Here is a 16,548-nt window from a genome sequence, read left to right on the forward strand (position 1 = left end):
CCAAGCTTTAAACATCCCAAGGAGCACTGTGCAAGCGATAATATTGAAATGGAAGGAGTATCAGACCACTGCAAATCTACCAAGACCTGGCCGTCCCTCTAAACTTTCAGCTCATACAAGGAGAAGACTGATCAGAGATGCAGCCAAGAGGCCCATGATCACTATGGATGAACTGCAGAGATCTACAGCTGAGGTGGTAGACTCTGTCCATAGGACAACAATCAGTCGTATATTGCACAAATCTGGCCTTTATGGAAGAGTGGCAAGAAGAAAGCCATTTCTTAAAGGTATCCATAAAAAGTGTAGTTTAAAGTTTGCCACAAGCCACCTGGGACAGGGAAGATGGTTAAAATTGATGGGAAGATGGATGGAGCCAAATACAGGACCATTCTGGAAGAAAACCTGATGGAGTCTGCAAAAGACCTGAGACTGGGACGGAGATTTGTCTTCCAACAAGACAATGATCCAAAACATAAAGCAAAATCTACAATGGAATGGTTCAAAAATAAACATATCTAGGTGTTAGAATGGCCAAGTCAAAGTCCAGACCTGAATCCAATCGAGAATCTGTGGAAAGAACTGAAAACTGCTGTTCACAAATGCTCTCCATCCAACCTCACTGAGCTCGAGCTGTTTTGCAAGGAGGAATGGGAAAAAATGTCAGTCTCTCGATGTGCAAAACTGATAGAGACATACCCCAAGCGACTTACAGCTGTAATCGCAGCAAAAGGTGGCGCTACAAAGTATTAACTTAAGGGGGCTGAATAATTTTGCACGCCCAATTTTTCAGTTTTTGATTTGTTAAAAAAGTTTGAAATATCCAATAAATGTCGTTCCACTTCATGATTGTGTCCCACTTGTTGTTGATTCTTCACAAAAAAATACAGTTTTATATCTTTATGTTTGAAGACTGAAATGTGGCAAAAGGTCGCAAAGTTCAAGGGGGCCGAATACTTTTGCAAGGCACTGTATGCATCTGTATTATACAGTGTGTGGCACTTGAACATTGAGTTCTATAAAAAGCCATCACTGCAAAAACGGAACCCATCCAATGTTTCTGATTGGAAATTAGTATCGACTGGCAATGAAGGATACGACTGGTGCTTCAGGAGCGTTCTTCTTTTTAACTTTCTTCTCTTTGTCTTGTCAGAGAATGATCTGGCGATTTCAAACAGCTTCTTTCTTGTTGCTAGGTGGGAGAGAAGACAACCGTATTGGGGGGGTTTGCAAAAGTATGCTGTTCTAGTGATTGAGTTCGTTAACTGGCCATTGCCAGAGAGAGACAGGGGATGGTAATAATGTGTATTGAGTGGCCTGCTGGTAGAGGATGCCTTACATTTGCCCATGTGTTTGAGTTTGTCTCTGAACATGGCGTCATCTGACACAGCAGTACAAGCCTCCATCGACCTCGAAGCACAGTGCTCTCCTGGAAACAAAGAAATTAGTTGTAAATGACAAACATAAGCATATTATACACACAATCACACAAGAAAACACTAAAGCAGTAACACACATTCACATATAATAATGAACCTGAGTAGTGAACAAACAATCTACTTCAATCATTTTTGTAAAGTCTTAATTGGTGACTACAGCTGTAGTTACATTTTCTCTGGGCACTTTAAGACTTAAGTTTTTTTATTTTTTATGTTTTTTTAATTACTATAGAACAAAGATAAATTATATAAATGTATATGTGTATGTACAGTACCAGTCAAAAGTTTAGACACACAAACTCTGTAGTAACCAGACATGACTGCCCTTGACCAGCACAAAAACATCCTATGGCGTACTGCATCTGCATCGAATAGCCCCCGCAAAATGCAACTTTTCAGGGAAGTTAGGAACCAATATACACAAGCAGTTAGGAAAGCAAAGGCTAGCTTTTTCAAACAGAAATGTGCATCCTGTAGCATAAATTCAAAAAAGTTCTGGGACACTGTAAAATCCATGGAGAACAAGAGCACCTCCTCCCAGCTGCCCACTGCACTGAGGCTAGGAAACACTGTCACCACCGATAAATCCACAATAATTGAGAATTTCAATAAGCATTTTTCTACGGCTGGCCATGCTTTCTACCTGGCTACCCCTACCCCGGTCAACAGCTCTGCATCCCCCACAGCAACTTGCCCAAGCCTCCCCCATTTTTCCTTCACCCAAATCCAAACAGCTGATGATCTGAAAGAGCTGCAAAATCTGGATCCCTACAAATCAGCTGGGCTAGACAATCTGGACCCTCTCTTTCTAAAATGATCTGCTGAAATTGTTGCAACCCCTATTACAAGCCTGTTTAACCTCTCTTTTGTATCGTCTGAGATCCCCAAAGATTGGAAAGCTGCCGCGGTCATCCCCCTCTTCAAAAGGGGGTAGACCCAAACTGTTACAGACCTATACCCATCCTGCCCTGCCTTTCTAAAAGTATTCGAAAGCCAAGTGAACAAACAGATCACAGACCATTTAGAATCCCACCGTACCTTCTCCGCTATGCAATCTGGTTTCCAAGCTGGTCATGGGTGCACCTCAGCCACGCTCAAGGTCCTAAACGATATCATAACCGCCATTGATAAAAGATAATACTGTGCAGCCGTCTTCATCGACCTGGCCAAGGCTTTCAACTCTGTCAATCGCCACATTCTTATCGGCAGACTCAACAGCCTTGTTTTCTCAAATGACTGCCTCGCCTGGTTCACCAACTACTTCTCAGATAGAGTTCAGTGTGTCAAATCGGAGGGCCTCTTGTCCGGACCTCTGGCAGTCTCTATGGGGTTGCCACAGGGTTCAATTCTCGGGCCGACTATTTTCTCTGTATACATCAATGATGTCGGTCTTGCTGCTGGTGATTCTCTGATCCACCTCTATGCAGACGACACCATTCTGTATACTTCTGACCCTTCTTTGGGCACTGTGTTAACAAACGAAAGACAAGCCTCAACGCAATACAACACTCCTTCCGTGGCCTCTAACTGCTCTTAAAACACAAGTAAAACTAAATGCATGCTTTTCAACTGCTCGCCCGTCCAGCATCACTACTCTGGACGGTTCTGACTTAGAATATGTGGACAACTACAAATACCTAGTTGTCTGGTTAGACTGTAAACTCTCCTTCCAGACTCACATTAAGCATCTCCAATCCTAAATTAAATCTAGAAATGGCTTCCTTTTTCGCAACAAAGCATCCTTCACTCATGCTGCTAAACATACCCTCGTAAAGCTGACTATCCTACCGATCCTTCATTTACAAAATAGCCTCCAACACTCTACTCAGCAAATTGGAAGTAGTCTATCAAAGTGCCATCCATTTTGTCACCAAAGCCCCATATACTACCCACCACTGCGACCTGTATGCTCTCGTTGGCTGGCCCTGGCTTCATATTTGTCGCCAAACAAACTGGCTCCAGGTCATCTATAAGTCTTTGCTAGGTAAAGCCCAGCCTTATCTCAGCTCACTGGTCACCATAGCAGCACCCACCTGTGGCACGCGCTCCAGCAGGTATATTTCACTGGTCACCCCCAAAGCCATCTCCTAATTGGCCGCCTTTCCTTACAGTTCTCTGCTGCCAATGACTGGAACAAATTGCACAGTACGGCCATTGCAATGTATTGCCCTGGCCCCATCTGCAGTCCTCATGCCTCCTTGCAGCATGTCTAAGGCATGAGCAGGGACCCTGTGGGCATCTTTCTTTTGGTGTTTTTCCAGAGTCAGTAGAAAGGCCTCTAGTGTCCTAAGTTTTCATAACTGTGACCTTAATTGCCGTCTGTCTGTAAGCTGTTAATGTCTTAACGACCATTCCACAGGTGCATGTTCATTAATTGTTTATGGTTCATTGAACAAGCATGGGAAACAGTGTTTAAACCCTTTACAATGAAGATCTGTGATGTTATTTGGATTTTTACAAATTATCTTTGAAAGACAGGGACCTGAAAAAGGGCCGTTTCTTTTTTTGCTAAGTTTATATATATATATATATATATATTACATTGATGAAAGCTACAACCACGCCATCTGCAATATTAAAGATGATCAACCCCCCCAAAAAACTACTTCAAAAATAAATAAATGAGAAATTATATAAAGAATAATAGTAAAAAGCTCTAGAGTACCTTAAATGAAATTCTAGGCCAAAAAAAGCAAACTCCGCTCCATCCTTCACTGAGGCAGATGGCTTGTTCATAACAAAACTCTTTGATATTGCCAACCACTTTAAGAACTTTTAGGTTGACAAGATTTGAAAACTTAGGCATGACATGGGCTGTTGCGGTGACCGTATTACCACCACCTCGGTGGTCACGAGTCATGACAGAAGTCAAATTCCACATGACCGCTTAAATCACAGTAATTAGGCTTCTCCAAGCTCTGAAGCTGCTGGTCATTAGTAGCCTACCAAACTTGCAAACTGCACTCTATTGTCCCTCTAATCACTCTGACATCAATGGAAATGTAATAGAAGATCTAATCAAACACTTAATGAGAGCCCACGAGTTCACGCAACATTTCTATAGGCTACGCAGAAAACAGAGTTTTGATGGCCTCTATTTAAAAGAGAAGGATCTCATCAGCTTTCTATAGACTAGGCCTACTATACAATGCATTCGGAAAGTATTCAGACCACTTGACTGTTTCCACGTTTTGTTACGTTAAAGTGTTATTCTGAAATGGATAACGTATTCTATTCCCCCTCAATCTACACACAATAACCCATAATGACAAAGAAAAAACAGGTTTTTAGAAATCTTTGCAAATTTATTACAAATAAAAAATGAAAATATAGCATTTGCATAAGTATTCAGACCCTTTTCTTGGTACATTGTTCAATTACCTTTGGCAGCGATTACAGCATTGTTGGGTATGACGGCACAAGCTGGCACACCTGTATTTGGGGAGTTTCTCCCATTCTTCTCTGCAGATCCTCTCAAGTTCTGTCAGGTTGGATGGGGAGCGTCGCTGCACAACTATGTTCAGGTCTCTCTGGAGATGTTCGATTGGGTTCAAGTCTGGGCCACTCAAGGACATTCAGAGACTTGTTCCGAAGCCACTCTTGCGTTGTCTTGGCTGTGTGCTTAGGGTCATTGTCCTTTTGGAAGGTGAACCTTCACACCAGTCTGAGGTTCCTGAGTGCACTGGAGCAGGTTTTCATCAAGGATCTCTCTGTACTTTGCTCCGTTCATCTGTCCCTCGATCCTGACTAGTCTCCCGGTACCTGCCGCTGAAAAATAATCTTGTTTCTCATGGTCAAAGAGTCTTCTAAGTGCCTTTTGACAAACTCCAAGAGGGCTGTCATGTGCCTTTTACTGTGGAGTGGCTTCTGTCTAGCCACTCTTACATAAAGGCATGATTGGTGGAGTGCTGCAGAGATGGTTGTCCTTCTGGAAGGTTCTCTCATCTCCACGAGGACCTCTAGAGCTCTGTCAGAGTGATCATCGGGTTCTTGGTCACTTGCCTGACCAAGGCCCTTCTCCCCCGATTGCTCAGTTTGGCCAGGAAGCCAGCTCTAGGAAGAGTCTTGGTGGTACTAAACTTCTTCCATTTAAGAACAATGAAGCCCACTATATTCTTGGGGACCTGCTGCAGACCTTGTTTGGTACTTGTTTGGTACTGCCAAGACACAATCCTGTCTTGGCGCTCTACGGACAATTCCTTCAACCTCATGGCTTGGATTTTGCTCTGACGTCAACTGTGGGACCTTATATAGACAGGTTTGTGCCTTTTCAAATCATGTCCAATCAATTTAATTTACCACAGGAGGACTCCAATCAAGTTGTATAAACATCAAGGATGATCAACAGAAACAGGATGCACCTGAGCTCAATTTCGAGTCTCATAGCAAAGTGTTTGAATACTTATGTAAATAAGGGATCTGTTTTTTATTACTACTTTATTATTTGCAAACATTTCTAAAAAACTGTTTTCGCTTCGTCATTATCGGGTATTGTGTGTAGATTGTTGAGGATTATTATATTTGTAATCCATTTTACAATAAGTCTAATGTAACTTGGAAAAAGTCAAGGGGTCTGAATACTTTCCCGAAGGCGCTGTATATGCTCAATGGCTGTTAAAATGGGAAGAGGTCTGTCCATGATAAGATGCTGCTCTGTTTTCATCTAAATCAATGTACACGGAGGGCAAATGTCAGTGCTATGCATGTCAATCTCTACTGGCTCAAAGTTGACTATCACTATTGGTCTTTGTGCGAGGTGTTAATGGGTTAAAGGTTACAAACTATCTGTTCAAACAGTTGAACACTCATCGGTACAACACAAGACATTTAACCAGAGGTCTCTTCACAGTCCCCAGGTCCAGAACAAAGGCTGGGAAACACTCAGTATTAAATAGAGCCATGATTATGTGGAACTCTCTGTCACCCAAGGTAACTCAAGCTAGCAATAAAAAACAGATTTTTTAAAAACTGACTTTAAAAGAGACTTACATTTTTTAAAAATATATATTTAGTATTGTATTATCAAAGCAAAATCAAATCAAATGTTATTTGTGAAATGCTTACTTACAAGCCCTTAACTCTTATTTTTTTCAAAAACTGCATTGTTGGTTAAGATAATATTTACTAAATAAACTCAAATTAAAATATAAATAACAAAATGATGTAATGTATATTATGTATTTTATTTGTTGAGTTTTGTTTCCTGGCAGCGGATATTTGGGGATCCTAATAAAATACTAAATGAATCACTCCAGAGAAAGCCATTTATCGTGTCAACAACCACTTGGAGAAGCATTCAACATACCCAGTGGTAGTGAGTGATAAATATAGGTGGCTAGATATTGGACGTGATAAAGGGACGTTATCAAAATAAACCCAAAGTCATTCATATGAGTAGGCCTATTGGGTGTTTGAATAACGCACGCACACACACACGCACACTTACTTGTGAAGCTTATGAATGACCTCTACCTGCTGTGGAATTCTCCATGTAAGAGGATGAATGACATCTACCTGCTGTGGAATTCTCCATGTAAGAGGATGAATGACATCTACCTGCTGTGGAATTCTCCATGTAAGAGGATGAATGACATCTACCTGCTGTGGAATTCTCCATGTAAGAGGATGAATGACATCTACCTGCTGTGGAATTCTCCATGTAAGAGGATGAATGACATCTACCTGCTGTGGAATTCTCCATGTAAGAGGATGAATGACATCTACCTGCTGTGGAATTCTCCATGTAAGAGGATGAATGATTGGACTTGAATTTCTTTGATTCGTACTTCAAGCGATCTAAAACAGAGAAAGCTGGATGTTATAACGCAATATGGGGACACATAGCAGAATGTAATCTATTATTAGGAAACCTTTATGAAAGTGGGACATGCTTCCCAAAGTTAAACTTTTGTAGGATGAAGCATCATGAGATACACAAGGGACTTTGCAACTAGCTTAGCATGAAAGAGAGAAGAGCATTTTCAACAGTAGCTGACTCGCTCTGTAGCTGACTCGCTCTGTAGCTGCCTCGCTCCGTAGCTGACTCGCTCCGTAGCTGACTCGCTCCGTAGCTGACTCGCTCCGTAGAAAGCATAAACTTGACTACTGCCTACTGTGTCCTGAACATGCATTCTGTGTGTTAAAGTATATCATGCAGGTATGTATGCGTATCTGTGCATGACACACACCTCTCTCCAGGGCGACAAGGAACTCGCGGTTGCGCTGCAGTTCCCTCATGAACTCCTCGTTCTGGAGGAACAGAGCGATGCGTTCATCATCCAGGTACTGTTTCAGTTTACGCTCCTGCTCCGTGACTACCCCTGCCATGCCCCCGGGCCCTCCAGGTGCCCCTAGGGCTCCACCAGTCCCTGGCTTGGAGACACCTCCCTGGTTTGTCTGCTGGACGATGGAGGATAGAGAGGAGGAAGAAGAAGGCTGGGACAGACTGCTCTGTGAGCCCTAGAGGAGGTGAGATGGAGAAAGAGAGTTTTAATTTAGTTGCTATTGATTTCTGTAAGCAGGATGTCGCCCTGCTGTTAATGATAATGTCATACTGCTAATGTATTTTTTTGTGTGTGGTTTACCTGTATACTATCCAGTTGCTGTGGCAGGATCCGCAGGAAATCATCTGGCAGGTTGCCAAGCAACGGTGGATTCCAGTTCCTGTAGCTGCGGACCTGCCGGTGACCTGGCGGGAGCTGGGCCTCAAACCTAGGTCAGACAAGGGTCAAAAGGTTAAGGTCAGACTAGAGAGAGATTCATATGCCATGTCACACTAGAACTAAACTAAACGCACACATCATACATGGTGTACTGATGCTGTGAAACGTAAGCAATGCATGAAAACACAAATAATAATTCATGTCTGTTTGTCTTCACAATAAAATCCCCTTTGAGCAGCAGTCACCACATTTAACACACCACTTTGTACAGTCCAAAAAGTCAATCACTGTGAATCTCCCAGCTGGTGGTGTGAAGCAGAGCAAATGTGGACATGGTCTTGAATCATAAATCATGGACAATGGGGCTTGAAGCAAATTCAATTACATGGATTTTTGTTATTAACTGGTCCAGTGATACACAAGCACCGATCACTCTCTCTCACACACACACACACACACACACACACGAGACAGCATTGCACAGTTCTTCAAATGGCCACCAGGTGGAACCTTGACGTACTATAACAGCATGTGGTCGGCTGTGATATCCACAGGCCTGAGCATATAAATTCCAGGGCCCCATAGGACCACTTCCTCTGTTCCTCTGGGCTTTATAGAGTACAGGCTAGGGGATTGCATGCAAACCAAAGGTCCTGTCAGGGTTTTTAAAACATGCATCCCTCCTTCCTCCCTTTCATAAAGTAATCAGTGTTCATGTTCCAGATGCACATATTCTATACATAATTAAAGAATTCCCATAGACAGATGACTGATAGGTTAAACTCTTCTCTGGGCATTTTGTAGATCTGTTGAACTGTATAGTATGGTACAGAGGAGGCTGGTGGGAGCATATATAGGAGGAAGGGCTCATTGTAATGGCTGGAATGGAATAAATGGAATGGTACCAAGCATGTCAAACATAGAAACAATGTGTTTGACTCCAATCTTTCCATTCCAGTCATTACAATGAGCCTGTTCACCTATAGCTCTTCCCACCAGCCTCCTGTGATAGTATGACAATTTACCTGGGTGGAGGAGTGGGCGGGGCCTCGGGGTACTTCCTGTCGTAGATGTGCATGTCATAAGTGGGCGGTGAGTAGACGGGGGGAGGTTCCTCGTCGGAACTGTCAGGTTCTAATGACCTCTCCAGAATCTAGCCCAGGGAATGGAGGAGACCAAGAGAAAGAGAGAGTATGTCCCAATAACGTTAATACACATTTACCCATTCAAATCAGTCATGTCAGTAAGATAAATAATTTAAGTTTTAAGAGAGAAGCTGGTTGGGGGGTTAGTGTCTGGTAAGGTAACTGGAGCACACAAAACAGCACTACTTTACTATTTATATTGTAGTGAGATGACATGGGTTGCAGTTCGTTCTTTATGTGTGGTACTGTGACACAATGTATTATTTATTATTGACTAAAACCTAGACTACAACAAGAACAGGAGGGGAGGGAGAGAGAGAGAGAGAGACATTCCGTCTGGCCCCGTGACCTTGCCAATGTTAACCTATTTAAAGGTCTAAATTGGCCCAGCGTCGTCTGTCCATACCCTCCCCTAACTATGGGACTCCCGATCGCGGCTGGCAGTCCCATGCGTCTGCAGTGACGCCTCTAGCACTGCGATGCAGTGCCTCAGACCACTGCGCCACTCGGGAGGCCCGTGTGAGTAAGATCTTTAAACAGGTTAACATTCGCAAGGTTGTGGGGCCAGACAGAATACCAGAAAGCGTACTCGGAGCATGCACTGACCAGCTGGCAAGGGTCTTCACTACAGCATCTCAAGATGGACAAACGGTACTATTGCCGCTTTATTCTAGTTTAAGCAAAGATATTTTAAGGATTTACGCGAGCACGCTTGTTCGGTTCACCTAGCAAAACATGTGGAAGCCTTGACCCTGCACTGACTGACCTCTGGTGGGATGCTATCATCGGAGTCAGAGCTGTCATCCGATCCCTCTCCGTCGATGCTCATCTGGAGGAGCTGGTCGATGGTGGCGTCCACCGCCCCGTTGTTGGAGCGCAGGACGCACTCGATGACCTCGTAATCCATGGTGGGGAACATGATCTTGAAGTCCTCCATGGCCTGGTTAAACTCCAGGCGCCGCACCTGTCGGTTAGGCCGGCTGTTGTTGAGCTCTCCTGGGGAAGAACCACCACCACCTACTCCTCCTCCTCCACCGGAGCCTCCATTGCTGTTGCTTCGCCTGAACAGGCTGGTCATCCTGCTGCCTTGACTGGTGCTATCACCTTGGGGTCAGGAGGGCACCTTGACACTCACTCCTCTACCTTTCTTTCTCTCCCTCTATCAATCTGCTCCCGTCTGATTGTGTTTCTCCTGACTCACAGTCTCATCATACCACCACATGGATGGCAGTCCTTTGAATGGAGCAGGAAAGTCCAATGCTCTTTATTTTTCTCAGCTTGTTATTCAGCTGCATCCAACACGGCTGGCTGTAGCGAAGAAGGTTCTTAGTTTGTGTCCACTCCTCCGTCCCGTCACAAGTTTCTGGTACGGGGACCGGAATCTCTGGTCCAAAACAGTCAATGCCTGAGAGGGAGATAAGGAGGGAGGTCAGCAAAAGCTAACATACAGTGGGGCAAAAAAGTATTTAGTCAGCCACCAATTGTGCAAGTTCTCCCACTTAAAAAGATGAGAGAGGCCTGTAATTTTCATCATAGGTACACTTCAACTATGACAGACAAAATGTGGGGGAATCCAGAAAATCACATTGTAGGATTTTTAATGAATTTATTTGCAGATTATGGTGGAAAATAAGTATTTGGTCAATAACAAACTAGCAAGATTTCTGGCTCTCACAGACCTGTAACTTCTTCTTTAATGAGCTCCTCTGTCCTCCACTCCCTACCTGTATTAATGGCACCTGTTTGAACTTGTTATCAGTATAAAAGACACCTGTCCACAACCTCAAACAGTCACACTCCAAACTCCACTATGGCCAAGACCAAAGAGCTGTCGAAGGACACTAGAAACAAAATTGTAGACCTGCACCAGGCTGGGAAGACTGAATCTGCAATAGGTAAGCAGCTTGGTTTGAAGAAATCAACTGTGGGAGCAATTATTAGGAAATGGAAGACATACAAGACCACTGATAATCTCCCTTGATCTAGGGCTCCACGCAAGCTCTCACCCCGTGGGGTCAAAATGATCACAAGAACGGTGAGCAAAAATCCCAGAACCACACGGGGGGACCTAGTGAATGACCTGCAGAGAGCTGGGACCAAAGTAACAAAGCCTACCATCAGTAACACACTACGCCGCCAGGGACTCAAATCCTGCAGTGCCAGACGTGTCCCCCTGCTTAAGCCAGTACATGTCTAGGCCTGTCTGAAGTTTGCTAGAGAGCATTTGGATGATCCAGAAGAAGATTGGGAGAATGTCATATGGTCAGATGAAACCAAAATAGAACTTTTTGGTAAAAACTCAACTCGTCGTGTTTGGAGGACAAAGAATGCTGAGTTGCATCCAAAGAACACCATACCTACTGTGAAGCATGGGGGTGGAAACATCATGCTTTGGGGCTGTTTTTCCTGCAAAGGGTCCAGGACGACTGATCCGTGTAAAGGAAAGAATAAATGGGGCCATGTATCGTGAGATTTTGAGTGAAAACCTCCTTCCATCAGCAAGGGCATTGAAGATGAAACGTGGCTGGGTCTTTCAGCATGACAATGATCCCAAACACACCGCTCGGGCAATGAAGGAGTGGCTTCGTAAGAAGCATTTCAAGGTCCTGGAGTGGCCTAGCCAGTCTCCAGAGCTCAACCCCATAGAAAATCTTTGGAGGGAGTTGAAAGTTCGTGTTGCCCAGCAACAGCCCCAAAACATCACTGCTCTAGAGGAGATCTGCATGGAGGAATGGGCCAAAATACCAGCAACAGTGTGTGAAAACCTTGTGAAGACTTACAGAAAACGTTTGACCTCTGTCATTGCCAACAAAGGGTATATAACAAAGTATTGAGATAAACTTTTGTTATTGACCAAATACTTATTTTCCACCATAATTTGCAAATAAATTCATTAAAAATCCTACAATGTGATTTTCTGAATTTTTTCTCTCTCGTTTTGTCTGTCATAGTGGAAGTGTACCTATGATGAAAATTACAGGCCTCTCTAATCTTTTTAAGTGGGAGAACTTGCACAATTGGTGGCTGACTAAATACTTTTTTGTCCCACTGTATCTGTAATACGCACAGTTGATTTTTCCTTTAACAAACACCTAGGCTCTACTGAGAATAAAATCACCTAGGCTCTACTGAGAATAAAATCACCTAGGCTCTACTGAGAATAAAATCACCTAGGCTCTACTGAGAATAAAATCACCTAGGCTCTACTGAGAATAAAATATCCTAGGCTCTACTGAAAATAAAATCACCTAGGCTCTACTGAGAATAAAATCACCTTAGGCTCTACTGAGAATAAAATCACCTAGGCTCTACTGAGAATAAATCACCTAGGCTCTACTGAGAATAAATCACCTAGGCTCTACTGAGAATAAAATCACCTAGGCTCTACTGAGAATAAATCACCTAGGCTCTACTGAGAATAAATCACCTAGGCGCTACTGAGAATAAATCACCTAGGCTCTACTGAGAATAAAATCACCTAGGCGCTACTGAGAATAAAATCACCTAGGCGCTACTGAGAATAAAATCACCTAGGCGCTACTGAGAATAAATCACCTAGGCTCTACTGAGAATAAATCACCTAGGCTCTACTGAGAATAAATCACCTAGGCTCTACTGAGAATAAATCACCTAGGCTCTACTGAGAATAAATCACCTAGGCTCTACTGAGAATAAATCACCTAGGCTCTACTGAGAATAAATCACCTAGGCTCTACTGAGAATAAATCACCTAGGCTCTACTGAGAATAAATCACCTAGGCTCTACTGAGAATAAATCACCTAGGCTCTACTGAGAATAAATCACCTAGGCTCTACTGAGAATAAATCACCTAGGCTCTACTGAGAATAAATCACCTAGGCTCTACTGAGAATAAATCACCTAGGCTCTACTGAGAATAAATCACCTAGGCTCTACTGAGAATAAATCACCTAGGCTTATTTCAAATACTAGCTAAAAGGCTGCAGCCACAGAGCCATTGAAACACAATTGGGAAAACTGACATGGTTCAACAAGATTTTACATGGCCTTGTCCGAGATGGTGTCTCAGGGTGAAAGATGGACAGTGTCCCCACTCCGCCTTTCTGCTCAACCTTGCCAGGCTAGGCCCCTGTGTTACCATGGCAACCCAAATAAGTCTGTAGACTAAACAGTTGGCATTTGAATGTAAAGGTGAAACTTTGCATGCCAGCACTGTGGGGGAATTCCACATTATAGGCCTATATTCCAACTCACCAACAAGGCTACAAGGCCAAGATGAACAGTTGCAGAGTGCATCTCTTTCCATTTTCTTGTAAAACAAAGCCGGCTTCTTTCTCTCAGAGCCAAGTAGGTGTCATAGAGGGACAAACGTCCTGCCAACTAGGCCTGAAGGAGGAACACAAATATTGCCCTACACACATCCAGTCCAGAGAAAGTAGGATGGATGGCCAAGCTGCTGCTAACAGATGCTATTAATCCATGTGCCAAGCAGTGGGGGAGGACGATCACCACACACACACACACACACACACACAAATCTATCTAGTAAACATTAGAATAGGAAACATAAGATCCTTTACCTTCTACCTCTCCACAGCTGAAACAGAAAGCAGAGTTTACAGAATCCTTGACTAGGACGATAGCCAGGAGTCGTCTCTGAGTGCCTGGATTTTCCTCATCCTGGTTTCCATTACAAGAAAGAGGCCATGGAGGGAGAACAAAAAAACAGAATTCCAAAAATGTAAGTCCTCTGAGAGGAACTGGAAGGTCCTTTCGATGCCCTAGCTAATAGTTATCACTACTCTCCCCCTCTGCTCTGTCACTGTAGTGCTGGGAAGAGAAATCCCTGGGGGGAACAATGCATCCAGTGCCAGCCCAACCCACATGGCAGTGCCAGGCCCGATCCAGCAGCAGCAGTAGCACAGCCAGAGTCTGCAACTTCGCCCCCCTCAATGCACTGCCTCCCCTCTCACCCCCACTATGCACTGCCCCCACCCCTCTCCCCTCCCACTTCGCCCTCCTCTTTGCACAGCTGCCACGCCCCCTACTTCGCCCGCACTTCACCCTCCTCTCTGCCACGCCCCCTCCCCTCTTGCCCCCACTTCGCTCTCCTCTGCCACGCTCGACCCCTCTGCCCCGCACTTCACCCTCCTCTATGCCACGGCCCCACCCCTCTCGCCCCCACCTCTCTCCCCTGCACTTCACCCTCCTCTCTGCTACGCCCCCACCCCTCTCCCCCCTCCTCTCTGCCACGCCCCCGCCCCTCTCTGCTACGCCCCCGCCCCTCTCTGCTACGCCCCCGCCCCTCTCTGCTACGCCCCCGCCCCTCCTCTCTGCCACGCCCCCACCCCTCTCCCCCGCACTTCACCCTCCTCTCTGCTACGCCCCCACCCCTCTGTCCCCCGCACTTCACCCTCCTCTCTGCTACGCCCCCACCCCTCTGTCCCCCGCGCTTCACCCCCCTCTCTGCCACGCCCCCACCCCTCTCCCCCCTCTCTGCCACGCCCCCACCCCTCTCCCCCCTCTCTGCCACGCCCCCACCCCTCTCCCCCCTCTCTGCCACGCCCCCACCCCTCTCCCCCATGCCCCCACGCCCCCACCGCTCTCCCCATGCCCCCACCCCTCTCTGCCACTTCGCCCTGCTCTCCGCACCGCCCCCCCACTTCACCCTGCTCTGAATCAGAACTGGAAAGGAAAAAGTGATCTATACTGTTCCGGAACAAAACTGTTAAAAGCAAGGGAACCGGTTCGTAACTTTATTTTACGTTCTAGCCATTTTTTTTCCAGTCCCACAAAAATCTCAACAATGCGCCCATGCAAAGCCATCATTTGCCACTCACAAACTTATTCCAGTGTCTGCCTGCCAGCTGGAAATCTTTGCCAGTGTGCACGCGTGTAAGTTACATGCCCCTCCCCCTCCGAAGCGTTGGTTACCGTAGATTTCTGACAATGTCACAAGCGTGATTCAGAAATTAGGGAGAGAGGTGTTTAATTAGAGAAGAATGGATCAACTTTTTTAATGCTAGTTAAGGATACTATAGTAATCATGTTTCACATTGGATTTATGAACTACAAAAAGTTGAGACCGTTTTTAATTATAGTGCCACAATCTTGTAAGCTTGCTAGCTAGCTAACGTTTTCTCTGGTCCAATGTTACTCTTGGAAGTTCAAAGACATTCAAAGGTCCTCCATAGAAGCCACTCATCCATAAGTATAATTATGTGGGCCTAATTCAGATAATACAGTTGAAGTCAGAAGTTTACATACACTTAGGTTGGAGTCATTAAAACTCGTTTTCAACCACTCCACAAATTTCTTGTTAACAAACTATGGTATTGGCAAGTCGGTTAGGACATCTACTTTGTGCATGACACAAGTCATTTTTTGAACAATTGTTTACAGACAGATTAATTCACTATCACAATTCCAGTGGGTCAGAAGTTTACAAACATTTCAGAAAATGATGTCATGGCTTTAGAAGCTTCTGATAGGCTAATTGACATCATTTGAGTCAATTGGGGGTGTACCTGTAGATGTATTTCAAAGCCTACCTTCAAACTCAGTGCCTCTTTGATTGACATCATGGGAAAATTGAAAGAAATCAGCCAAGACCTCAGGGAAAAAAAGTCTGGTTCAGCCTTGGGAGCAATTTCCAAACGCCTGAAGGTACCACGTCCATCTGTACAAACAATAGTACGCAAGTATAAACACCATGGGACCACGCAGCCGTCATATCACTCAGGAAGGAGACGCATTCTGTCTGCTAGAGATGAACGTACTTTGGTGCGAGAAATCAATCCCAGAACAACAGCAAAGGACCTTGTGAAGATGCTGGAGAAAACAGCTACAAACGTATCTATATCCACGGTAAAACGAGTCCTATATCGACGTAACCCGAAAGGCCACTCAGCAGGGAAGAAGCCACTGCACCGAAACAGCCATAAAAAAGCCAGACAACGGTTTGGAACTGCACATGGGGATAAAGATAGCACTTTTTGGAAAAATGTCCTCTGGTCTGATGAAACAAAAATAGAACTGTTTGGCCATAATGACCATCGTTATGTTTGGAGGAAAAGCCAAAGAACACCATCCCAACCGTGAAGCATGGGGGTGGCAGCAATATGTTGTGGGGGTGCTTTGCTGCAGGAGGGACTGATGCACTTCACAAAATAGATGGCATCATGAGGAAGGACAATTATGTAGATATATTTTTTGTTGTTGAATTTTACCCCTTTTTCTCCCCAATTTCATGGTATCCAATTGTTTTAGTAGCTACTATCTTGTCTCATCGCTACAACTCCTGTACGGACTCGGGAGAGACGAAG

The 16,548-nt window shown here is 44.6% G+C and overlaps 1 protein-coding gene across 2 annotated transcripts in view; it reads right to left on the minus strand.

Annotated features, from left to right (window-relative positions):
- LOC110504059 (CUE domain-containing protein 1) overlaps positions 1-16,548 on the minus strand; it is a 45,896-nt gene that overhangs the window by 2,953 nt on the left and 26,395 nt on the right. The window contains exons 2-9 of one of the 2 annotated variants that reach the window (XM_090218790.1): positions 13,804-13,903; positions 10,010-10,648; positions 9,124-9,251; positions 8,021-8,147; positions 7,625-7,895; positions 7,161-7,232; positions 1,337-1,426; positions 1,096-1,189 (exon numbers count right to left, since the gene is read on the minus strand). In XM_090218790.1, coding sequence (XP_090074916.1) covers positions 1,096-1,189; positions 1,337-1,426; positions 7,161-7,232; positions 7,625-7,895; positions 8,021-8,147; positions 9,124-9,251; positions 10,010-10,321 — 1,094 coding nt within the window. In that variant the 5' untranslated portion in view covers positions 10,322-10,648; positions 13,804-13,903. The remainder of the gene's footprint in view (positions 1-1,095; positions 1,190-1,336; positions 1,427-7,160; positions 7,233-7,624; positions 7,896-8,020; positions 8,148-9,123; positions 9,252-10,009; positions 10,649-13,803; positions 13,904-16,548) is intronic. The other variant, XM_090218789.1, reaches the window with a different exon arrangement.

The sequence above is a fragment of the Oncorhynchus mykiss genome, chromosome 24 (genome assembly GCF_057628025.1).
Source record: "Oncorhynchus mykiss isolate SJ-2025 chromosome 24, ASM5762802v1, whole genome shotgun sequence".
In the NCBI taxonomy this organism is placed as follows: Eukaryota; Metazoa; Chordata; class Actinopteri; order Salmoniformes; family Salmonidae; genus Oncorhynchus; species Oncorhynchus mykiss.